The sequence below is a fragment of the Ranitomeya imitator genome, chromosome 1, assembly GCF_032444005.1.
Source record: "Ranitomeya imitator isolate aRanImi1 chromosome 1, aRanImi1.pri, whole genome shotgun sequence".
Lineage (NCBI taxonomy): Eukaryota > Metazoa > Chordata > Amphibia > Anura > Dendrobatidae > Ranitomeya > Ranitomeya imitator.
This window is the reverse complement of record NC_091282.1, coordinates 295,642,366-295,668,744: the sequence shown is the minus strand read 5'-3', so window position 1 is coordinate 295,668,744 and position 26,379 is coordinate 295,642,366. Positions and strand designations below refer to the sequence as shown.

At 44.1% G+C, this 26,379-nt stretch overlaps 1 protein-coding gene across 2 annotated transcripts in view; it reads right to left on the bottom strand.

Moving 5' to 3' along the window:
• Positions 1-897: 897 nt before the first annotated feature.
• SNAP29 (synaptosome associated protein 29) overlaps positions 898-26,379 on the bottom strand; it is a 67,405-nt gene continuing 41,923 nt past the window's right edge. For both annotated transcript variants that reach the window (XM_069756763.1, XM_069756754.1), the window contains exons 4-6: positions 12,097-12,182; positions 10,975-11,067; positions 898-4,257 (exon numbers count right to left, since the gene is read on the bottom strand). In XM_069756763.1, coding sequence (XP_069612864.1) covers positions 4,097-4,257; positions 10,975-11,067; positions 12,097-12,182 — 340 coding nt within the window. In that variant the 3' untranslated portion in view covers positions 898-4,096. The remainder of the gene's footprint in view (positions 4,258-10,974; positions 11,068-12,096; positions 12,183-26,379) is intronic.

Below are 26,379 nucleotides of genomic sequence, written 5' to 3'. Positions count from 1 at the left end.
CGGCGGCATCAGTTGCCGGATACATTTTTTTTTCAAAATTCGACCGATTGCGACTGATAGCAAAATAGTGATGTGTGAAAGGGGCCTAAGGCACAATCTGGCAAGTTTTGAAAAAAAAACGGATCCGTTCTTTTCTGATAGACTTGTATTAGCGTCGGATTGCACCTGATGGCCAGACGTTTCATCCGTTATTTTCCAGATACGTCCAAATAGTTGTTTCCGGCGGAGGGAGAAAACGTCCAGATGAACGTTTTTTCGACTGGCGAAAAAAAGCACACAGTGACAGAACCGGCCAAAAACGTGTGAAACGGAGATGTGAAACGATGAATCCGGCCTCCAAATCCGATTTTCCATTGAAATCATGCATATCTCTCTCTATTGTAATTCACGACTAGCAAATAATGTAAGGCAAGCGTTTATACAGGAAAAGAACAGTGAATTAAATGATTGAATTGTTACATTGATTATTGTACACCATGTTCACACAGAGAATCCTATTTAACACTAGAACTACCGGAGGGGTCATTTTGACCCTTTTGCTATTTCTTTTTCCTATAATTTCTAAAATTTTAACAAATGAGTTCTGAGTTTTTGTGACTTATTTATTCATGTTAGTGTATATTTAGGACACAAAATTGAATTGAAACTTTTTCAGGGGCCCGGATTTTACAATTCATACCTATAAGTACTAAAGGGGTCAATTTGACCCCATACATAAAAGTAGTAGTAGGCAAGTCTCCTAATAACAAATACATATGAGACTACTCTGATGAAGAATGGTGACATCACTCTTACAGTTTACCAAGGTAAGCCAAATAAGAATGTCATTTTGCTCAGTAGCCTTCACCCAGTTGCAGCAGTTGGAAACGACAAGAAAAAAAAACGGAAACGGTACAATTCTAGTGTTAAATCTTGAATCCTTTTTGACAGTCAAACGTTTAACAAGCAAACAATCTCCATTTACATAACAATTTTTAAAAGTTGAACCACATTTTTTTGCTTGAACAAATTTCGTGAACAATGCAATGACCGTTTTTGGACACATTGTTTAATGTGAATGGGTTGAGAAATTGAGCAATTTGTCTACAATATGTTGCTAGTGTTGGAATCTGACAGATTATCGGCCAGCGTAAGGGACCTTAAAGTATTATCCAATTAATTCTATTGATCCAATATGTGTTTCACACTCTCTATTCTACACACTCAACAAAAAAAATAGATGGACCTAAAATAGGAATAAATTAAAGTCAAGTGCTTTAAGAAGTGCTACAATGTATGTGTATGCCCATTTTGCTGGTTTGCATGTACAGCCTCCGGCGGCAATTTTCCCGGAGTCCACCACATTGAAATAATGTTAGTGCAGGAGCTCTGGATTTTCACAAATTGGCGGCGGAGCCCCCAGACTGCCGAGCACCTCCTTAACCCCTTCTACCAGCCTGGCATGGGACTCGCAGTGTCATACCTCCGAACACCTCCTGTGACCCTGGTCCACCCCCACCGGTAAGCTGAATTTGGACTGTAAGACAGACCCCCATTTGATGCATTACATTTTTCATAATTTACTACATAAAAATTTGGGGTGCATCTTATGGTTCAGTGCGTCTTGTAGTCCAAAAAATATGGCATGTTGTATTTAACAGCGGATGGTAGGAGTCACACATTAGTCAGTTTCCAATGGCAACGAAAATAAAAGCAGGTGTATATATTTTTGCAACATACAACATGAAAGCACTCAAAATCAGCAAGAAAAAGTTATTTCTATAATGCATTTTTATGCACATCACATAAGAATAATCATAACTTTAAATTAATGAATTAACTAACGAAGGCTCTCATTGTCTTATGGCCCTCCTTATGGGTTTTAGGCACTTTATTTTTTATCAGATATCTTTAGTTGGATTTGTGACGCTACCCATCATTTACCCCATTTTCTCATTTGTTACAGTTCATTTAAAAAAGAATGTATCAACAGAAAATGATCTATACTTAAAATCTACATATACAATGTAGCTTAAAAATTATAACGAGAAATCTTATAATTTCACACTTTGTTTTTTGGGAACAATTTTCAGAAATTTCATTATTATCGGTGAAAAATGTAACAGAAAAATCCGATTTAAACAATAGGTTATTTTCTGATAATACATTCCCTTTAATGTAAGTCCTCACGTGAGGATCATGACATTTCTGCTGTTGCATTAATGAAGCACATACAATTACATACACAGTACTAAAACTATACTAGGTGTGCGAATACTTTCGGTAAGAAGCAACTGGAGAAGGTTTTAACAGGGACATCTTCTATGGTGCCTTACAGACTTGCTTTCTATACATTATTAATCTTAAATGAAAAAAAAAAAAATGTAAAAAGGAAAAAATCTAAAAATTAAAGGGTCATTCCAATTTTCTAGGATGGGTAAACATGCAAAGTGCGTTTAAAAACAAGCAACTTTACAATTTAAATTTTGCCACGTTCTCCACCAATCTTTGTTTTTTGGACAGGCCAATTCTATTGTCCAGCAATGGTTGACAACTATGGGTAGTGCTTACCAGCTCTTTCCTATTGAGCTTGTAAGCAATTCAGAGAAGCAGGTCAAGATCTCTGGAGTGCACGGTTAGCAGCTGAGGGATTTCACATTGCGTTCAGTGGGCCCCTCGGAGCTATGTCCAGAACTTCCCTCAAAATGTGATTCGGGCCATAGACTATAATGGTGCTGACATTGCGATCATGCACTCTGCTGTGCATCATTTATGGGCGAATACTACTACTGGAGGAGGACACCCAGAACCAACGTCTACCAAGTCCGAGTGTCCACCTCAAGTATACACGCCTGAAAATGATGCATTGCAGAGGGTATTTCACTCTGTTGCCACCATTATAGTCTATAGCCCCATCAGCGCATACATTCAAAACCCATTTTGCGGGAGTTCAGACGTAAGCCCCAATGGAGCCACCATACGGGTGCCTAAACCAGGGGTGTCAAACTGCATTCCTCGAGGGCTGCAAACAGGTCATGTTTTCAGGATTTCCTTGTACTGCACAGGTGATAATTTAATCACCTACACAAATAATGAGTTGGTGATTAAATTATCACCTGTGCAGTACAAGGAAATCCTGAAAACATGACCTGTTTGCAGCCCTCGAGGAATACAGTTTGACACCCCTGGCCTAAACACAATGTGAAAGCACCCTAATCCTGGCCAGCTTCACTACCACTGTGCTTTGGGTGCCGTAAAGCTGCCTCATACTCATAGTATCATTGGGAGTGCACAGTTGGGGCCAGCAGGGCAACGCTGCTGCTGTCAATCAGAAGCACACTGCCCCCAGCAGTTAGGAGGCAAGGGAAGCAGTGTGCTTCTGAGAGCATAAGATTGTATTAACTCTTTAGATAGAGGCAAAGGGACAGCAAATATTCACAGTATAACTTTAGGCAATTCGCAAAGAAAAATAAATAAAAGGCAATGAAAGTAGAGGTTACATGTCAGCAGGAAGCTTAGAAAATTTATTATGCGATTATATTGGTGTCCGTGGTTGAGCTGGCCAAACTTTAGTATAACAATTAAGCTATATAGGGAGCTGTTAAACCTCCACCTCCTAGGTGGTCTCCGCCAGTATAGGTTTAGTTAATTATTGCATCTATGTACATTTTGGTGATATGCAATTAATGGAGTGTAGTCTCTATAGCAGGTAATGGCAGTAATCTCATGTAGGAAGAGCTACTTCATTACAGGAAAGTGACGCCTTCTCTGACTCCAATGAGGACTAGCAGAATTGGTAATGTAATTCTGGATGAAATCGCTGTAAATCTAGATCAGCACAATATAACTGTAGTCGCACAGTTACTCAATCTTTTATGTGAACTGTTTTGGGAAATCTCACAAACTGAATTCTTTTCACCTGTTATCCCATATATTGATCCTACATTTATAGTAATTGAAAGTAGTGTAAAGTATGATAATCCCTGGCATACAGACATATGATAAGCTCAATACGAGCAATATAAAATGTGAGACGCTTGTGATGGTTTGTTCAATAAAATGTAGGAAGAGTATAAAACTGGAAAGGACTGTGCTGGCTGGAAACTTCTAGAACTTTTCACAGTTCATCCCGGATCTTTTTGTCCGTAGTCTTGATATTCAAGTCCATATTATCCACTTTTCCTGTCAAGCGACCAATAATTTCATCCTGGTCATCAATCTCAGACTGCAAACCAAGGGCTAGATTTTTAAGACGACCCAAACCTGAAGACATGTCATCTGTAAAATAAGGAACAGGTGAAATTGACTAATTATAAAAGATTTAGGTGCTTTTATTCTCCTACTTGTTAATACACTGTTGTACTGGTACAATTGGTAATATACAGTACAATAATATTGTTGTAAGTATTAATAGGAATTAGCAAAATCAAACATTGCTTAGATGTTTTGAAATCTTCCATCATCCTTCTCTAGCAAGCACTAAACACGCAGTTTAGGAAGGCTCTCACTGCTTATATTGTCCAGTGCAGTGGCTGCTAGAATGGAGATGAGGCTTATGTTGTGGCCTGAGGGGGTGTATTTTGGGGCATAGAATCATGGTTGATGTAACTTTATGGGGGTGCATGTTGGAGGGTTGCTGCTACTTATATGGTGCAGTGTATGGAAAGGGGCTGGTGGTGGTGATGATGAGAAGCATCTACGGTAATTCTCGTCATGCCTATGCCTGGTAGGCCCCAGAGCGCATCTAATTCCAGCAGCGCTGCGGAGTCTGTGTCCATTTTAGTGGCGTCGGTATAAAATGGCCGACAGACTTCTATTATAAATAATAAATTGGGCACAGTAGTACAATGTAGTACAATGCAGGATGTGATGTAAATTTTTTCATAATAATTTGGGAAAGTTATGAAATTTCCTATAAATGTCTGTTCTGTTCCTGATCTATGGATCCAGGCTTATAATAATAATAATAATCTTTATTTTTATATAGCGCTAACATATTCCGCAGCGCTTTACAGTTTGCACACATTATCATCACTGTCCCCGATTGGGCTCACAATCTAGAATTCCTATCAGTATGTTTTTGGAATGTGGGAGGAAACCGGAGTGCCCGGAGGAAACCCACGCAAACACGGAGAGAACATACAAACTCTTTGCAGATGTTGTCCTGGGTGGGATTAGAACCCAGGACCCCAGCGCTGCAAGGCTGTAGTGCTAACCACTGCGCCACCGTGCTGCCCGGCTTTTAGTTGAAATGAATCTGTGCTGCACTGTATGTATATGCTCAGTAGTGAGGCAGTGCTGTGGAATCAGAATCAGGGAAATTGAGGAGTCAGAGGTTTGGCTTACCGACTCCACAGCCCTGAATGCCAGTCACGCGTGGTGCACCCCAGACAGTGCATCTATGCCCATCACATTACACCACTGCTCCCATAGAAGTGGACGGAGCAGTGTCACACATTACATACTGTGCATCTAATCCAGTCATATGATACTACACTAGATTGAGCCCTGTATCTAATTCCTGTGATACACTCTGCGAATCTAACACATACCATATTTTTTGGACTATAAGATGCACTTTTTTCCTCCAAAAACGTGGAAGAAAATGGGGGTTGCGCCTTATAGTCTGGATATACCTGCTCTGGCTGTGATGGGGAGGTGGGGGGAGCGGCAGAGGCGTGCCTGCTGCTAAAAAGAAATTAATAGTCACTGCATTCCACGCCCGTGGGCATGGAGTGCAGTGAATATTCATTTCTCTTTGATAGCGGACACGCTGTTACCCTCAGCAGCCGCCTTCCTGCAGCTGCCAGGCGTTTGCATGTGCCCACTATTTAAGGCAATGAATATTCACTGCTCTCCACTCCCATAGGCGTGGAATGCAATGGATATTCATTCCCTTTAGTAGCGGCATGTGTGAACGCCCCGCAGCTGCAGTCAGCAGCAGTGGCTAACACTGTGCTCGCTATTAAAGAGCAATGAATATTCACTGCTCTTCACGCACATAGTCTCGGAGTGGAATGCAGTGAGTATTCTGGCAGTTGTCCCTGCCTCCGCTGAAAAAGCATAAAGCAGCTGCTGGCATCGGAACAGAAAGCTGCAAGGGAGTGCAGGAAAGCAAGTATAACTTTTTATCTCATTATATATCATATCAGGATGGTGATGGGGGGCCATGCATACCAGGACAGAGCTGGGGTCCTTGCATACCAGGATAGGGATGGGGGGGGCCACGCATACCAGCACAGAGAAGGGGGCCATGCATACCAGGATAGGGATCAGGGGGACAATGCCTACCAGGATAGGGATGAAAAGCACATGCATACCGGGATAAGGATGAGGGGACCTTATGTACCAGGATAGGGGATATTAAGCACAGAACTGACAAATATTTGCTTCAATTTTTTTCTCATTTCCTCCTCTAAAACCTAGGTGTGCCTTATAGTCCGACAAATACAGTAACCCGGCGAGCAGCACCAACTAACAGAATTGGCTCTACCAGCCATCCTCATTGACACTTTCCACGTCTCAGTATCACTCTGCAGTCACCAACAAAATGGCTCCACTCTGATCCTAAACTACATCCTCTCTTACTCTTTTCAAATGCCCAGAAAGGGAGGAGAGAGGTGACATCACACGTGCACAGATCCCGGCCACATTTACTGCATTCGTAATGTGAGCTACAGTCATGGCCAAAAGTATTGACACCCCTGCAATTCTGTCAGAAAATACTCAGTTTCTTCCTGAAAATGATTGCAAACACATATTCTTTGGTATTATCTTCTTCATTTAATTTGTCTTAAATGAAAAACACAAAAGAGAATGAAGCAAAAAGCAAAACATTGATCATTTCACACAAAACTCCAAAAATGGGCAAGACAAAAGTATTGGCACCCTCAGCCTAATACTTGGTTGCACAACCTTTAGCCAAAATAACTGCGACCAACCGCTTCCGGTAACCATCAATGAGTTTCTTACAATGCTCTGCTGGAATATTAGACCATTCTTCTTTGGCAAACTGCTCCAGGTCCCTGATATTTGAAGGGTGCCTTCTCCGAACTGCCATTTTTTAGATCTCTCCACAGGTGTTCTATGGGATTCAGGTCTGGACTCATTGATGGCCACCTTAGAAGTCTCCAGTGCTTTCTCTCAAACCATTTTCTAGTGCTTTTTGAAGTGTGTTTTGGGTCATTGTCCTGCTGGAAGACCCATGACCTCTGAGGGAGACCCAGCTTTCTGACACTGGGCCCTACATTATGCTGCAATATTTGTTGGTAGTCTTCAGACTTCATAATGCCATGCACACGGTCAAGCAGTCCAGTGCCAGAGGCAGCAAAGCAACCCCAAAACATCAGGGAACCTCCGCCATGTTTGATTGTAGGGACTGTGTTCTTTTCTTTTAATGCTTCTTTTTTTCTCCTGTAAACTCTATGTTGATGCCTTTGCCCAAAAAGCTCTACTTTTGTCTCATCTGACCAGAGAACATTCTTCCGAAAAGGTTTTAGGCTTTTTCAGGTAAGTTTTGGCAAACTCCAGCCTGGCTTTTTTGTCTCGGGGTAAGAAGTGGGGTCTTCCTGCGTCTCCTACCATACAGTCCCTTTTCATTCAGACGCCGACGGATAGTACGGGTTGACACTGTTGTACCCTCGGACTGCAGGGCAGCTTGAACTTGTTTGGATGTTAGTCGAGGTTCTTTATCCAACATCCGCACAATCTTGTGTTGAAATCTCTTGTCAACTTTTCTTTTCCGTCCACATCTAGGGAGGTTAGCTACAGTGCCATGGGCTTTAAACTTCTTGATGACACTGCGCACGGTAGACACAGGAACATTCAGGTCTTTGGAGATTGCTCATGCTTCCTCACAATTTGGTTTCTCAAGTCCTCAGACAGTTCTGTGGTCTTCTTTCTTTTCTCCATGCTCAATGTGGTACACACAAGGACACAGGACAGAGGTTGAGTCAACTTTAATCCATGTCAACTGGCTGCAAGTGTGATTTAGTTATTGCCAACACCTGTTAGGTGCCACAGGTAAGTTACAGGTGCTGTTAATTACACAAATTAGAGAAGCATCACATGATTTTTCGAACAGTGTCAATACTTTTGTCCAACCCCTTTTTTATGTTTGGTGTGGAATTATATCCAATTTGGCTTTAGGACAATTCTTTTTGTGTTTTTTTATTTAAGACAAATTAAATGAGGATAATAAAGAATTTGTGTTTACAATCATTTTCAGGAAGAAAATGAGTATTATCTGACAGAATTGCAGGGGTGTAAATACTTTTGGCCATGACTGTAGTTGTACACTAGGTTTTCAGGGCAAATTTTAGCAGCTGCTCCCCCTAGTGTTTAACAGTGGAAACGATAAAAAATGTGTACACTTTTCATATTTTACTCCATTAAAAACTTTTTTTTTTTTGGATGGCACCTTCCATTTAACAGTAAAGGGTGGTCACACCAAATATCGATTTGACTTAGATTTCTCTTTTGTTCATTCATTTTGTTAACTGATACAAATAAACTAAACTATTAACACTTCTATTTACAAAAGTGGTTTTTATTTATTTTTTTACTTTGCAGCAGTTCTTCCCACACCTGCCTAAGGCTATGTGCACACGTTGCGGATTCCATTGCTCATTTTTCCGCGCGCATTCTGCCAAGTCCGCATGTAAAATGCCCTGCGTTTTATCGCGGATTTTGTGTGGTTTTTATGTGGATTTCGCCTGCGTGTTTTACCTTTGGATTCCAATTATGGAGCAGGTGTAAAACGCTGCGTTTCCATGCAGAATTTTCCACAGCATGAGCACTGCGGATTTGATTTTCCATAGGATTACATGGTACTTTTTCCATGCATGGAAAACTGCTGCGGATCAGCAGGGCCAAATTCGCTGCTGATCAGCAGCCAAATCCGCAACGTGTGCACATACCCTTAAACGTTTGCACAGTACTGTATATATCATGATCAAACGCATCTGCTCTCAATGGAGCGATTATGAAAAAAAAAGTATGCAATACTTAGGACTTGCATATCCACTAGAGTAGTGGTTCCCTAACTGTGAGACTGAGCTCAGCCATGAGCCATCCCTAGTTGTTGAGGAGGAGCAGTTCTCATAGAAATAATCATATGCTGCATGTTCCTTTCCTTGGCTAGATTAATTTCTAGTTTGCAAGCATAAATGACAATTCTTTTTGTACTGTGATACCGGGTTCCGGAAGCAAGAAAAGGAAAATATTTTATCATTTGAGCCAGGACTTCCACTACAGATGGCGAGACGCAGGCATTAACTTTTGGCCAAAGAAGGAAAAAGTTGAGAATCGAGTGATCCATTATCTAATGTTATGTTTAAAGTATTTATGTAGAACAGAACTAATTTTTTCTTCATTTTACAACTTCCTCCTAAAGAGTCACCCTATCAGAGGTACACCACTTTCCTGCATGGTCTACAAAGAGGTGTCAGTAGACTAAAGGTACCTTCACACACAACGATTTTTTTAACGATATCGTTGCAACGTCACGCTTTTTGTGACGTAGCAACGATCCCGCTAATGATCTCGTTATGTGTGCCCCTGCTGGGAGATCGTTGGTCGCTGGGGAATGATCAGGACCTTTTTTTGGTCGCTGATCACCCGCTCTCATCGCTGGATCGGCGTGTGTGACGCCGATCCAGCGATGTGTTCACTTGACGTCACCGCTGTGCTCTGCTTTACGGCCGGCCGGTGCTGACACAGTCAGTGCGGGAAGCTGACGGCGGGGGACGTGACAGACATCGGAATGTGAGTATGTACTGTTTTTTTTTTTTTTTCTTTTACAATGGTAACCAGGGTAAATATTGGGTTACTAAGCGCGGCCCTGCACTTAGTAACCCGATGTTTACCCTGGTTACCCGGGGACTTTGGCATCGTTGAAGACAGTTTCAACGATGCCGAAGTCTTTCCCCTGATCGTTGGTCGCTGGAGAGAGCTGTCTGTGTTCCCCAGCGACCACACAACGACTTACCAACAATCACGGCCAGGTCGTATCGCTGGTCATGATCGTTGGTAAGTCGTTTAGTGTAACGGTACCTTAATAGTCTCATGAAAAGCTGGAGTATAGACCAAGGGAGTGACCAAGAATCTGCTCAGACACATAAATCTGGACACAGCATCAATGCTTCTGTGTAAGCAAAGTAAGAATAGTACTTTATAATGTTCAGGTTTTAATGTTGCCATTATACCTTGTCACTGTGTAGCCCCAGCCTTAATGTTAGCTCCACTATACTGATGGACACCATGATGTTAGTCACAATATGGGTCTTCCAAAGGAATGTGGTGACATTACAATCCTCAAAGTACAACAACTGGGACAAAAGTCGCAAAAACTCCAACCAGTTCCAGCTTTTTATGCATTGCTAGTGGTAGTGTCTTGAAGGTCACAATGCAGCCCTCATTCACAAACATTACGCTGAAGTGTAGTATTGGCACACAGCTATCTTTGGCCATATGAAGTGTGTAGTGGCCAAAGTTTCCATGTTGCCCTATAACCTTAACCCCCTAAGCGCAAACAACGTCTTGGAGGACTGTGACCCAGTCTACACAACAAAGCTATAGAAATCGGACATATTTATAAAATCTTTATTCATAGATTGTAAACTTGCGACCACATGTTCGCAAATCTTATACATGTGGTCACGTCAAGTCATGTGACTCACGTGACCTCCCACCCGCATGGGGAATTCTGGGAAAAAACAGAGCTCACATCGCAGTGCCAGAATTTAGCAGTCTTCAGATTCTTCATCTGAGACCGACCAGACAACCTCTTTAACAAAACCAAATTTAAATGTAATTTAAAAAAAAAAAAAAAAAAAAAAAAATGATAAATTCCCTTTCAGCTTTATGACAAATAAATGATTGCTTTATAATATTCATAGGTAAGACACTTTACATAGATTGCAGTGGTTTATATAGGCATATGTTTTATGATCCTTAGAGCTAACAAAACAGAAAACCAAAATACAATTACCGTACCCAAATTATTGTCAATTTTCATGTGGTAGTCTCTCAGAACTGGATTTTTGTGTTGATACTCTGCACTTGTTGCACCAAGACCTCTGCTAGTATCTGGAAAAAAAAGAGCAAGTACATGAGCCGACTGTGGAAGGAAAGGCTACAAGACAATCATCTATTATATTCCATGATAGAGAGACTAGGATTGGGATTGTATGCACTCCAATAATGCAAGCTTTTTTCGCTTCATGTTTGCATTTTTTTCAACCGTAACATTTGAATACCATTTTAAATAAAAAAAAATTTTAAACTTAAAGTCAGATCAGCTGCAGCCCGGACTTCCTCTTCATGTTCAATTTGACAAAAGGCGATGACAGTGATGTCACGTGTCAACACCCGAATGAAAGCTCCGGGGAGAGTGGGTGCAGACACCGCGCCGACACAGGGGTCGGGGTGAAGCGTGGGCTATGAAGAGGGGTTGGCCTACTAGTTGACAACCCACTTTAAGGGTTTTATTGATATAAAACTACATTCTATTCATAATCTGAGACTGGGAGGCGCCAAGCTTCCTTCAGGTGTTACCTGTTTCAAGTGATTAACCAGCTACTTAACTAGACAGTCAGTCCCAGACAACTGTCAGTTGTAGCTTTCAGCTCAGTGTGGCGTGTTCTCTGTGCTTCCAATTCAGACATTCTGATCTTCTGTTGCTGAACCCTGGATTTGCCTTTTGACCATCTGTATTTTGCCATGAAGCACTGACTACTCCTTTGGCTGACCCCTCTGTTTATGATCTACCCTCCTGGCTTTTGACCTCGTACTAGACTCACGGCTTGTCTGTGAGAAGCAAGCCAGAGTCACAGTCACAATACAGCTCAGTACAAACAATGGTGTACAAATTAATTCTTGAACTGCTTCCTGAAAACACAAATACAAATGACAGCCCTCTATATTTTCAGCAAAAAAAGCTGCACCAGGAAAAATTACTGTTCAAGTCCACTAGCAGGCTCCAGGTGTAACTTCTACCTGTGCACTCCCATATTGCCTCACCTGATTGTATATGTACAGACATCACCGATTGAATACTTGAGATCTTGGCTGCTGGGGGCTTCACCACCATATTATAAAATCCAAAGCTTTACTTACCTACAGTATCTCGCTTCAGCAGATTTGGATGTGTGGCTTCATAGTTATCTTCTTGCTCTTTGCTTTTTGACATGGCATCCTGTAATCTGAACATAAAGGATGATTTATACATTACATAAAACCAAATAATATGTGGCCCGTTAAATTTGTACATTACAACCTCCTCAGAGCACTGCTTGGTAAAAAAAACAAACAAACAAACAAAAACCCCTGTCTGATAATTGAGGGTCACACTCAGTTGACTGGTCATGTAGGACTAGATGCCCAGATATAAAATGTTTGTACAGGATTGTGAGTGAAGGGGAAATAAAAATAAATAAATAATTGCCCTCCCATCGGCTCCCAGACACCACACTACCTGTTGACACATTTGAAACTATTTTTTCCAACGTTGTACAGTCCATTAACCACACTTCACAATGAATAGTATCCCTACACTTTTGATCTCCTGCCTGATCTTACACAGGGTGTGAAGAAACAACTGCAATCATAACAAACCTGGAAAGTATTGTACACAGGCCCAAATTTAATCACAACTTACTGACACACAGTTACGTCATATGTCGGCTCCTTGAATTTGATGCTTGCTCAGGAGCTGAGCCCACATGTTTAAAAGCAGATGATGTCTGTATTATTTAGCCATCATCTGCTCCTACCAGCTGTAATTGGAGTGGAGCTCTGCCCACTTATCTCTAGAATCCCTATCAGTATGTTTTTGGAATGTGGGAGGAAACTAGAGTACCCGGAGGAAACCCACGCAAACATGGGGAGAACATACAAACTCCTTGCGGATGTTGTCCTTGGTGGGATTTGAACCCAACAAGTTAATGCTGCTGTCAAATCTACGACAGTGGAATTTGCTGTCCACATCATGCTGTCTAACCACCCATAAGAGTGCCTGCGACACAATCTCGAGGCAAGTTTTTTTTGTTAGGGAGTTAATAAGAGTTAAAAGGTGACCAGCGATTTTTCATTTTTACAACACTTTTTTTTTTTCTTAAAAGGACCACATCACTTTGAAGTCACTTTGAGGGGTCTATATGATAGAAAATACCCAAAAGTGACACCATTCTAAAACCTGTGCCTCTTAAAGAGAACCTGTCACCCCCAAAATCGATGATAAGCCCACCGGCATCAGGAGCTTATCTACAGCATTCTGTAATGCTGTAGATAAGCCCCCGATGTATCCTGAAAGATGAGAAAAACAGGTTAGATTATACTCACCTAGGGGCGGTCCCACTGCGGTCCGGTCCGATCCCTCCCAACTTCTTACGATGACGTCCTCTTCTTGTCTTCACGCTGCGGCTCCGCCTTTCTGACCTTTCCCGGCGCCTGCAGTACTTTGCTCTGTCCTCAACAGGGCAGACAAAGTACGCCTGTGCCGGAGCCGCAGCGTGAAGACAAGAGGACATCGTAAGAAGATGGGAGGCCCCGGACCGGACCACGACGTCCATTGTACTGGGACCGCATCCCTTTATTCTAAGAGCTATAACTTTTATTTTTCCGGTGATTGAGTTGTATGGCGGCTTATTTTTTGGCGGGACACGATGAAGTTTTCAGCGGTACCACGTTTATTTATATCGGTCTTTTTGATAGCATGTTATTTTTTTTGTTCGGTAGTATGATAAAGCATTTTTTGCCTTTTTTTTAAATGGTGTTCACTAAAGGGGTTAACTAGTGGGACAGTTTTATAGGTCGGGTCGTTACGGACGCGACGATACCAAATATGTGTACTTTTATTGTTTAGTTTTTTTTATTCAAATATTTATTGATGGAACAAATATAGATTTTTTTTTTTTAACATATATTTTTTTATTTCATTCTTATGAAATAAAAGTGCCGGGAACGGTCTGTGATTGCTCCTGGCTGGCACTTAGTGCCAGGTGTCAGCTGTGAAAATCAGCTGACACCCGGCCGTGATTAGCTGTACCCCCCCCGTGAGCGTGGCTAACCGCCTGTGAGGAACTATCCCGTCCATGGGCATACGGGCCCAGGGTACATGGACGGGATAGTACAGAAAGGGGTTAATGGACATGTGAACATTGCCTTATGGAGACTTTTCTTTCAAAAGCATCCTGCAACAAGGACAAAGCACTTGAGGTTAGGAAATTATCTGTTGCCTGAATAAGCTACACAGAGTACAATTGTATCTGTAAATGAGTAATAGTTGAGCAAAAGCGCTTCATATTGTTACATTGTGTAACCCAAGCCAGTTAAGAGTCCCTAACCTTCCCTTCCGTTTAGTTACACCATAGGCTGGGGAAGTAACTAGCTGCTTCATCCATCACTGAGGTCACTGTGAAAGTGTGCAAGTTACCCTTTATCCACGTAATAATAATAATCTTTATTTTTATAGCGCCAACATATTCCGCAGCGCTTTACAGTTTAACAGTATCAAACACAACAGACATAAGTAGCAACGTTAACAATACAATATTAAAGCGAATTAAAACGACCCTGCTCATGAGAGCTTACAATCTACAATGAGGTGGGGGAGATACAAAGCACAGGTGTGCATTTACAATGATGTATTTACAATGATGGTCCAGCCATCTTCAGAAAGTGGGGGATAGTGAATGGGCTATACACACACACACAAACACACATAAAATGAGTGATTAGTGAACGTGGTAGGCCGCTCTGAACAAATGTGTGGTGAGCGAGCGCCTAAAACTATGCAAATTGTGGATGGTCCTAATATCTTGGGGTAGAGCATTCCAGAGGATTGGTGAAGCACGGGAGAAGTCTTGGAGTCGGGAGTGGGAGGATTAGTGCAGAGGTTAGTCGAAAGTTATTTGCAGAGCGCAGCGGTTGGTTAGGCCGATATACAGGAATGAGGGAGGAGATGTAAGAGGGTGCCGCACTATGGAGAGCCTTGTGGGTGAGAACAAGTACTTTGAATTGTATCCTGTAATGAATGGGCAGCCAATGTAATGACTGGCGAAGAGCGGACGCGTCCGAGTAACGATTAGCCAGATGGACAACCCTGGCTGCTGCATTAAGGATGGAGTGGAGAGGGGAAAGTCGCGTGAGGGGGAGGCCAATTAATAGAGCATTACAGTAGTCCAGACGGGAGTGGATCAGGTCGACAGTGAGGGTTTTTGTTGTTTACATGGTGAGAAAAGGGCGGATTCTAGAGATGTTCTTTAGGTGTAAGCGGCAAGAGCGAGCAAGAGATTGTATATGGGAGGTAAAGGAGAGATCGGAGTCAAACATAACACCGAGACAGCGCGTCTGCTGCCGGTGTGTTATTATGGTGCCACGTTACGTTTTGCTGTCAGAAGGTCATTGGTCACTTTGATGAGTGCAGTTTCAGTCGAATGTAGGTGGCAGAAATCAGACTGTGAAGGGTCTAGGAGGGAGTGAGTGGAGAGGTAACGGGTAAGGCGGAAGTATATCAGGCACTCCAAGAGTTTAGAGATGAAGGGGAGATTGGAGACTGGTCTGTAGTTATTTGGGCAGGATGGGTCGAGAGCGTGTTTCTTTAGTAATGGAGTAATAATAGAGTGTTTGAAGGAGGAGGAGGGGAAAATGCCAGAGGAGAGGGAGAGATTAAAGATTGTAGTTAGGTGAGTTATGACGGCTGGAGAGACTGGAGGAGGTGTGAGGGAATGGGGTCGGTGGTGCATGTAGTCGGACGAGAAAAAGAGAGGAGCCTGGAGACGACTTCTTCTGTGATGGGATCGAATGTGGAGAGTGAGCTAGGGGAAATGCAGGGAAGGATGGGAGTCACTGAACTTGGTGATTGGGAGGGGATTTCCTGACAGATATTGTCTATTTTCTCTATAAAGTGGGAAGCCAGGTCATCAGCACAGATGTCTGTGATAGGGGCTTGTGCTTTTAGCCTGAGGAGAGAGTGAAAGGGACCCCATACCGATCCCAAGAATCAGGGCACATAAGAACCCAATGTGAATAGAGCGGTGGCAAATCATCAATCAAGCCAGGTGATGCAAATTTCTAACTTTATAAAAAACAAAATAAAAATAGCCTCCTTTAACCTTGTGCCAAAAAACCCCAAAACAAACAGAAGCCATTGGTTCTTCTAAGCAGCTGCCTAACACACTGAAAATGGTGAAGACCCATAAGGCAGGAGAAGGCTATAAGAAGCAAGTCACCCTTTATTCGAATAAGAAATGGCAGTTAGCAGGAACAGTGGAGGTCAAGATGAGGTCTGAAAGACCAAGCAAAATTTCTGTGTGAGCCTCTTGTAGGATTGCTAGGGCGGCAAACCAGAACCCCCGCTTGACTGCAAAACACCTTCAGAAAGATTTAATAGACTCTGGAGCTGAGGAACATTGTTCAACTGTTCAGAGACACCTGCACAAATATGGAGTTCATGGAAGAGTCATCAGAAGAAAACCTCTTCTGCATCATCACCATAAAATTCAGAGTCAGAAGTATGCAAAAGAACATCGAAACAAGCCTGATACACTTTGCAAACAAGTCCTGTGGACCAATAAGGTTAAAATAGAACTCTCTGACCACAACGATCAAAAGGTATGAGTGAAGAGAAAAACGGCAAAAAAAATTTCATAAAAGGACAACTCGCCATCCATTAACCCATTAATCCCATATGACGCACCCGTCATCCCGTCGAGGTGACCTGGGACTTAATTCCCAGGGACGGGATAGTAAGTCATAGGCGATCGGCCGCGCTCACGGGGGGGTGGGCGTTTTGGTTGTTGGGTTGGGGAGCGCGGCCGATTGCCCGCCAGGTGTCAGCTGATTACTACAGCTGACATCCGGCACTATGTGCCAGGAGCGGTAAAGGACCGCTCCCGACACATTAACCCCCGGAACACTGCGATCAAACATGATCGCAGCATTCCGGTGGCATAGGGAAGCAACGCACAGGGAGGGGGCTCCCTGCGTGCTTCACTGAGACCCTCGGAACATCGCGATGTTATCCCTCCTCCCTGCAGGCCCCGGACCCGAAATGGCCGCGGGGCGCCTTCCGAATAAAAAAATTATTCACATGTAAAAAAAAAAAAATATATATATTATTCTTCCAATAAATACATTTCGTTATCTAAATAAAAAAAACAAAAAACAAAAAAAAAAAAAACAATAAAAGTACACATATTTAGTATCGTCGAGTCCGTAACAACCCGACCTATAAAACTGTCCCACTAGTTAACCCCTTGAGTGAACACCGTAAAAAAACCACACAAAAAAAACGAGGCAAGAAACAACGCTTTATTATCATACCACCGAACAAAAAGTGGAATAACATGAGATCAAAAAACAGTAATTAGACCTACTGGTAATTGTATTTCCAGGAATCCATCCTGACAGCACACTGGAGGACGTCCTTCTTATCCTTGATGGGACAGGAACACGAGAGGTTAAAAGGACCCTCCCCCTACCACCCTTCAGTGCTTTTCCAAAGTAACACATCTGGATGGATGCAAAACACAGGTTTATTCCAACAAAATAATCAATCATACAAATGTTACATCACATGAGTATAAAGATGATACATTAGGGAGGGAACTAATAGTGCTGTCAGGATGGATTCCTGGAAATACAATTACCAGTAGGTCTAATTACTGTTTTCCAGTTCACCACCTGACAGCACACTGGAGAAATACCAAAGGAGACTGGTATTTAGGGAGGGACCACTGCTTGCAGTACCTTTCTACAGAAAGCCAACTGAGGTGACACTACATCTAACTTATAGTGTTTAGAAAAGGTACTAAGGCTAGACCATGACGCAGCTCTGCAGATCTGATCTGCCGTCGCCCCCCCTTTCTCTGCCCATGATGTGGCCATGGCCCTAGATGAATAGGCTTTGATGTTGACCGGGGAATCTTGTCCTCTAGCTTTATAAGCTAAATTGATTGTGGATTTTATCCACCGTGCGATAGTCGCTTTAGACGTTTTCCTATCTTTATTTGGACCCCTGAACTGGACAAACAAATTGTTGTCCCGTCTCCAGGGTCTGGATAAATCGAGGTACCCGAGCACCGAGTCTCTTACGTCTAAGTTGTGGTAAAAACTTTCCTTCTGATTTTTAGGGAACTGGCAAAATGATGGTAAAACAATCTCTTGATTCATATTGGAATCTGACACAACTTTAGGGAGAAACGCCGGATCGAGTCTGAATACTAGTTTATCCTCGAATATCTGCAAATATGGATTCTGCACCGACAGAGCCTGTAGTTCCTCCAATCTTTTTGCCGACGTGATCGCAACTAAAAATGCAGTTTTAAGGGAGAGTTTATCAATTTATATATCCTCTGTTACATCCCACGCCTGTTCACATAGGAAATTTAGAACCAAGTTCAGATCCCACGGCGGGACTGACCTTCTAATCAATGGTTTTAATCTCTGGACTGCTCTAGAGAATCTACTAATCCAGGGATGGGCAGACAGGGAAGAATCGAAGAATACACTCAGGGCCGCTATCTGGACCCTTAATGTACTTGGTCTAAGACCTTTTTGAAACCCTGACTGTAGAAAGTCAAGAATTTTGGGGATATTTGGATGGTCAGTGTCAACTGTTGTCTCTCCGCAAAACCCACAGAATCGCTTCCATATTTTCGTATAGATAGCCGATGTCACCGGCTTCCTGCTGGCTTGAAGGGTAGAAATGACATCATCTGAAAGCCCTTTTGCTCTCAAGACCTTCCGTTCAGGATCCAGGCCGCCAGCTGAAGTGCTCCTGGATTCTGGTGTAGAACTGGACCTTGTAGAAGATCCTCTCTTTCTGGTAACAGGAGGGGTTCTTCCACTGACAGTTTTCTTAGCAATGGAAACCAACTTCGTTTCGGCCAGTGAGGAGCTATGAGTATGACTTTGGCCCCGTCCTCGCAGATCTTTCTGAGTGTCCTCGGGATCATTGCTAGAGGAGGGAATGCATACAGAAAACCGCGGTTCCAGGGTTGTGAGAAGGCATCGATCGCGGCTGGACTCTCCCAAGGGTTTAGGGAATAGAAGATCTTGAGCTTCGCGTTTCCTCTTGTAGCAAATAGGTCCACCGTCGGCATCCCCCAACGTTGACACAGATCCTTGAACACCTCGTTGTTCACTTCCCACTCCGTGGGGGATACGTTTTTCCTGCTGAGGAAATCTGCCAACTGGTTCTTGGAGCCCTCCAGGTGGATCGCCAAGATGGACAGAACAGACCTTTCTGCCCACCGGAATATCCGTTCCGCCAGGTTATGTAATGCCAGATGTCTTGGACCACCTTGATGCCGCAGGAAGGCTACCGTTGTCGTGTTGTCCGAGAAGACCTTCACGTGTTTGTTCTGCAGCAGCTGCTGCGCTGCCGTCAAGACCTCCCAAACCGCCTGTAGTTCTCTGTGGTTCGATGACTGGTTGCTGTCTTCCTTCCACCAGCGACCTTGAAAGTATCTTCCCAGTACATGACCTCCCAAACCGAGCTGACTGGCATCTGTTGTAACTGATACGCTTGGTGTCTGAAGCCATGGCACCCCCAGTCGGAGGTTTCTGGAAAGAGTCCACCACACCAGAGATCTTTTGACTTGCGGAGTAAGGCTCAGGGTCCGGTTCAGTGAGTTCTGTCTTCTGTTCCAGGTCCTCAGAACTCCCCTCTGAAGCTGTCGAGAATGAAACTGGCTCCATCTCACGCAGGGAATACAGGCCGTCATCAGACCTAGTATTTTCATCCCGTCTCTGATCGTATTTCGGCCCCGAGAAAAGTGACGGATCTTCTGTATTATGCCCTTTAGCCTGTCCTCTGGAAGAAAGGACATTCTTGCTTGTGAATCGAGCATGACTCCTAAGAATTTTATTCTGGGTTTTGGGATTAGATCTGATTTCTCCCAATTTATAATCCATCCCAGATTCTGCAATGTTGAGATGAGAGACTGACAATTGACCCTGAGCAGGACATCTGAGTCTGCTGCTATTAAGAAGTCGTCTAAGTAGGGAACCACCATTATATCCTGACTAGCTATTGAACCCGTTCTACGCCCGGGTGGCGAGCATTTATATTGGTATATGGTCTCCATCATGTGCTGCTGCCATCCTGCGCCCGTTCTGTCATGTGCTGCTGCCATCCCGCGCCCGTTCTGTCATGTGCTGCTCCCATCCTGCGCCCGTTCTGTCATGTGCTGCTCCCATCCTGCGCCCGTTCTGTCATGCGCTGCTGCCATCCTGCGCCCGTTCTGTCATGTGCTGCTCCCATCCTGCTGCCATCCTGCGCCCGTTGTCATGTGCTGCTGCCATCCTGCGCCCGTTCTGTCATGTGCTGCTGCCATCCTGCGCCCGTTCTGTCATGCGCTGCTGCCATCCTGCGCCCGTTCTGTCATGTGCTGCTCCCATCCTGCTGCCACCCTGCGCCCGTTCTGTCATGTGCTGCTGCCATCCTGCGCCCGTTCTGTCATGTGCTGCTGCCATCCTGCGCCCGTTCTGTCATGTGCTGCTGCCATCCTGCGCCCGTTCTGTCATGCGCTGCTGCCATCCTGCGCCCGTTCTGTCATGTGCTGCTCCCATCCTGCTGCCATCCTGCGCCCGTTCTGTCATGTGCTGCTGCCATCCTGCGCCCGTTCTGTCATGTGCTGCTCCCATCCTGCGCCCGTTCTGTCATGTGCTGCTCCCATCCTGCGCCCGTTATGTCATGCGCTGCTGCCATCCTGCGCCCGTTCTGTCATGTGCTGCTGCCATCCTGCGCCCGTTCTGTCATGTGCTGCTGCCATCCTGCGCCACTATTGTATTATATGCCCCCGTATGTTGCTGCCATATAAAAAAAAAAAAAATACCATACTCACCTATCATCCGGCTCCACTGCAGGGGTGTCTTCAATAAAATGGCGCCGGAAAGCGCGGACTGCGCAGGCGCTGATTCCGGCACCAGGAGGAGAAAGAGAATGGCGGCGGAAATGCCGTAAGTAACAAATGGCTGTGGCATGAAGTGCCACAGCCTCATGGCACAGCAATTTGTTACTAACGCCAGTTCCGGCGCCATTGTCTTGCTTCTCCTGGTGCCGGAATCGGCGCCTGCGCAGTACGCGCTTTCCGGCGCCATTTTATTGAAGACACTGCAGTGTGTCTTCAATAAAATGTCGCCGGAAAGCGCGTACTGCGCAGGCGCCGATTCCGGCACCAGGAGGAGAAAGACAATGGCGCCGGAACTGGCGTAAGTAAAAACTTTCTGTGCCGGGCGCACATACGGCGCCCCCGTGCTCCCGACCCCCTGCTCTCGGCGGCATCTCCCTGTACTCCCGACCCCCTGCTCTCGGCGGCATCTCCCCGTACTCCCGACCCCCTGCTCTCGGCGGCATCTATAATGTAACGCTGGGAGCGTCGCGCCTGCGCAGTCTATTAAGGCTTCGGACAGAGTGACGCTCCCAGCGTTATATTATAGATTTCTCAGGAAAGCGACTACTTCCACCATAAGTTTTGTAAAAACCCTGGGAGCGGAAGCCAGGCCGAAGGGGAGACAGCGGAATTGGAAATGGAAGATCTTTCCTTCCAAGTTTACCGCGAACCGCAAGAACCTTTGATGATTTTGATAAATGGGTACATGGTAATATGCACTCCAAGTCCAGCGTGCACATTACCATGTCTTTTCTCAATAGGGGGATGGTGGACCGAATCGACTCCATCTTGAACCTTTTGTAAAGGACCCAATTGTTCAGATGTTTTAAATTTATAATCGTTCTCGATTCTCCCGATGGTTTTGTTACCGAGAAGAGATTGGAGTAGTGACCCCTGCACTCTTCTTGAGGGGGTACCGGAACAATGGCTGCCATTTTTAAAAGGTCTTGAATATCTGACCACATGGGGGATGACAGTTTTAGATGGGAGCTGGATACCAGGAATCTTTCGGGAGGAAGGGATGTGAATTCTATTTTGTATCCCTGGGATACGATCTGTAAGACCCATGGACTTGTTGTGATCTCCCTCCAACCTCCCAGAAATCCTGTCAGACGACCCCCTACTCTGATGGCGTCATTTTCTGCGGTAACTGGACCCTGGTCCAGAGTAGCTTGTTTCTTTATTTTTAGGCCTGTTATCCCCCCCTTTTTGGTAGCTCCATCTACCCTGCTTTCCCTTACCCCTATAAATCGGGTTTTTGATTATAGCGGGGCCTCCGAAAGGGCTGGAATTTTTTAGGCTTCTCTTCTGGAAAACCTTTCTTGACATCTGCAGCTTTTTCTAAAATATCGTCGAGGACCGGTCCGAAGACCTTGCCCCCGGAAAAGGGTATAGAACACAATTTATTCTTAGAATGCATGTCCCCCGACCACCTCTTAACCCCTTAGCGACCGCCGATGCGCCTTTTAACGGCGGCCGCTAAGGGTACTTAAACCACAGCGCCGTTAATTAACGGCGCTGTGGAAAAAGTCCATAGCGCCCCCCAGAGGCCGATTTTCTCCGTGGTCTCGGCTGCCGAGGGTAGCCGAGACCCCAGAGAACATGATTCGGGGGGTTTTTAACCCACCCCGCATTTGCGATCGCCGGTAATTAACCCGGGGTAGGGCTAGGGTTGGGGCTAAATTTAGGGTTAGGGTTGGGGCTAAATTTAGGGTTAGGGTTGGGGCTAAATTTAGGGTTAGGCTTCTTTCACACTTACGTCGGTACGGGGCCGTCGCAATGCGTCGGCCCGACATACCGACGCACGTTGTGAAAATTGTGCACAACGTGGGCAGCAGCTGTAGTTTTTCAACGCATCCGCTGCCCAATCTATGTCCTGGGGAGGAGGGGGCGGAGTTACGGCCACGCATGTGCGGTCAGAAATGGCGGATGCGACGTACAAAAAAACGTTTCATTGAACTTTTTTTGTGCCGACGCTCCGCCAAAACACAACTGATCCAGTGCACGACGGACGCGACGTGTGGCCATCCGTCACGATCCGTCGGCAATACAAGTCTATGGGCAAAAAACGCATCCTGCGGGCACATTTGCAGGATCCGTTTCTTGTCCAAAACGACGGATTGCGACGGAATGCCAAACGACGCAAGTGTGAAACGACGCTAGGGTTAGGGTTGGGGCTAAAGTTAGGGCTAGGGTTGGGGCTAAAGTTAGGGTTAGAGCTGGGATTAGGGTTAGGGTTTGGATTAGGGTTGGTATTAGGGTTAGGGTTGGCATTAGGGTTACGCTTGGGATTAGGGTTAGGTTTGGGATTAGGGTTAAGGTTAGGGTTGTGATTAGGGGTGTATTGGGATTAGGGTTAGGTTTGAGGCTAGGGTTGAGATTAGGATTAGGGGTGTGTTGGATTTAGGGTTTTGATTAGGGTTATGGTTAGGGTTGACATTAGGGTTGTTTTGGGGTAAGGGTTGTGATTATGGTTAGGGTTAGTGATTAGGATTATGGATCAGGTTGGGATTAGGGTTAGGGGTGTGTTGGGGTTAGGGTTGGAGCTAGAATTGGGGGGTTTCCACTGTTTAGGTACATCAGGGGGTCTCCAAACACGACAGCCAATTTTGCGCTCAAAAAGTAAAATGGTGCTCCCTCCCTTCTGAGCTCTGCCGTGCGCCCAAACAGTGGGTTACCCCCACATATGGGGCATCAGCGTACTCGGGATAAATTGGACAACAACTTCTGGGGTCCAATTTCTCTTGTTACCCTTGTGAAAATAAAAACTTGGGGGCTACAAAATCTTTTTTGTGAAAAAAAAAAATATTTTTTATTTTCACGACTCTGCATTCTAAACTTCTGTGAAGCACTTGGGCATTCAAAGTTCTCACCACACATCTATATAAGTTCCTTGGGGGGTCTAGTTTCCAAAATGGGGCACTTGTGGGGGATTTCTACTGTTTAGGCACATCAGGGGCTCTCCAAACGCGACATGGTGTCCAATCTCAATTCCAGCCAATTCTACATTGAAAAAGTAAAACGGCGCTCCTTCACTTCCAAGCTCTGCGGTGCGCCCAAACAGTGGTTTATCCTCACATATGGGGTATCGACGTATTCAGGAGAAATCGCACAACAACTTTTGTGGTCTAATTTCTCCTGTTACCCTTGTGAAAATAAGAATTTGTGGGCGAAAAGATCATTTTTGTGTAAACAAAAGCGATTTTTTATTTTCACGGCTCTACGTTATAAACTTCTGTGAAGCACTTGGGGGTTCAAAGTGCTCACCACACATCTAGATAAGTTCCTTAAGGGGTCTAGTTTCCAAAATGGTGTCACTTGTGGGGAGTTTCCACTGTTTAGGCACATCAGGGGCTCTCTAAACGTGACATGGCGTCCAATCTCAATTCCAGCCAATTCTGCATTGAAAAAGTCAAACGGCGCTCCTTCACTTCTAAGTTCTGCGGTGCGCCCTAACAGTGGTTTACCCCCACATATGGGGTATTGGCGTATTCAGGAGAAATTGCATAACAAAATTTATGGTTACATTTCTGTTTTTACACTTGTGAAAATAAAAAAAATGGTTCTGAATTAAGATGTTTGCAAAAAAAAGTTAAATGTTCATTTTTTCCTTCCACATTGTTTCAGTTCCTGTGAAGCACGTAAAGGGTTAATAAACTTCTTGAATGTTGTTTTGAGAACCTTGAGGGGTGTAGTTTTTAGAATGGTGTCACACTTCATTATTTTCTATCATATAGACCCCTCAAAATGACTTCAAATGTGATGTGGTCCCTAAAAAAAAATGGTGTTGTAAAAATGAGAAATTGCTGGTCAACTTTTAACCCTTATAACTCCCTAACAAAAAAAAATTTTGTTTCCAAAATTGTGCTGATGTAAAGTAGACATGTGGGAAATGTTATTTATTAACTATTTTTCGTGACATATCTCTCTGATTTAAGGGCATAAAAATACAAAGTTTGAAAATTGCAAAATTTTAAAAATTTTCGCCATATTTCCGTTTTTTTCATAAATAATCGCAAGTAATATCGAAGAAATGTTACCACTAACATGAAGTACAATATGTCACGAAAAAACAATCTCAGAATCAGCGGGATCCGTTGAAGCATTCCAGAGTTATAACCTCATAAAGTGACAGTGGTCAGAATTGCAAAAATTGGCTCGGTCATTAAGTACCAAATTGGCTCTGTCACTAAGGGGTTAAGCCAGATAGCTCTACGGGCTGCATTCGATAGAGATTGACCTCTAGCTGCGAACCTAACCGATTCTGCAGATGCGTCTGCCAAGAAGGTAGTTGCTAGTTTTAGCAAAGGTAGGGATTTTAGAATAGTGTCTCTGGGAGTTTTAGCTATCAATTGATCTTGAAGATCATCTAGCCAAAGGTCCATGGAGCGGGCTACTGATGTCGCTGCAATATTAGCTCCAATAATCGCCGAGGAACTTTCCCAGGCCCTTTTTAGAAGGCCATCTGCCTTCCTGTCCATGGGCTCTTTCAAATTGGACGAGTCTTCAAACGGAATCGCCGTCCTTTTGGAGACTTTAGCCAAGGGTATGTCAATCTTTGGTACATCGACCCACTCCTTAACTTCCTCTGGATTAAACGGCAAGCGAAGTCTGAAGTCCTTAGGGATAGTCAGTCTTTTCTCGGCTTCCTCCCATTCCTCCAGAATCATAGATCTGATATGGGAGTTTAAAGGGAAGACTTTAGATGTCTGTGAGCGCAAGCCCCAAAACATTTCATCTTGAACGGAGCAAGATGGCTGCGGCTCCTCGATCTGCATGGTATGCCGCACTGCTTCCAACAGTTCTCCTGTGTCTGCGGCGGAGAACAGATATCTTCTCCCTTTCTCCGGGGGATCTCTACTCTCATCTTCCTCCTCTACCTCCGACCCACAGGATGATGAGTCTATGGAAGAGTACTCGACCCTTGGTCTTTTCCTCGACCTCTCCGAAGGTGAAGGTGAGGGTGAGACTTGAGGGAGTACCAGACTTGAGACTGAAGCCTGAACTTCCTCCCTTATCATGGCTCTCATATTAGACATAAGAGACGCCTGTTCCTCTCCTATGACTTTGCAGGTGCATGCTTCACATAGGGGTTTCTGCCAGGAATCCTTTAGCTTAACCGCACAGATAGGACACTTCTTATTCCTACTGGGTTTCTTTACCGATTTCTCAGATAGGGAGGCTGCCTATGAAGAAATTTATATATATATTTATATATATATATATATATATATATATATATATATATATATATATATATATATATATATATATATATATATATATATATATATATATATATATATTTATTTAGCAAACACTAGCGTTCTTTTTTTTTTTTTACCCAGGGCTTCCCTACTTACTAGCGCTGCTGATTCCTGACCCTCTGCTCTAGCTGCGTCCTCCATGATGCTCTAGAGATTGCTACTGCCCCTGCACCATACCTTTTTATTCTGTTCCTCACTTCAAAACGACGCTCCAGCGTTCTCCACCGCTCTTT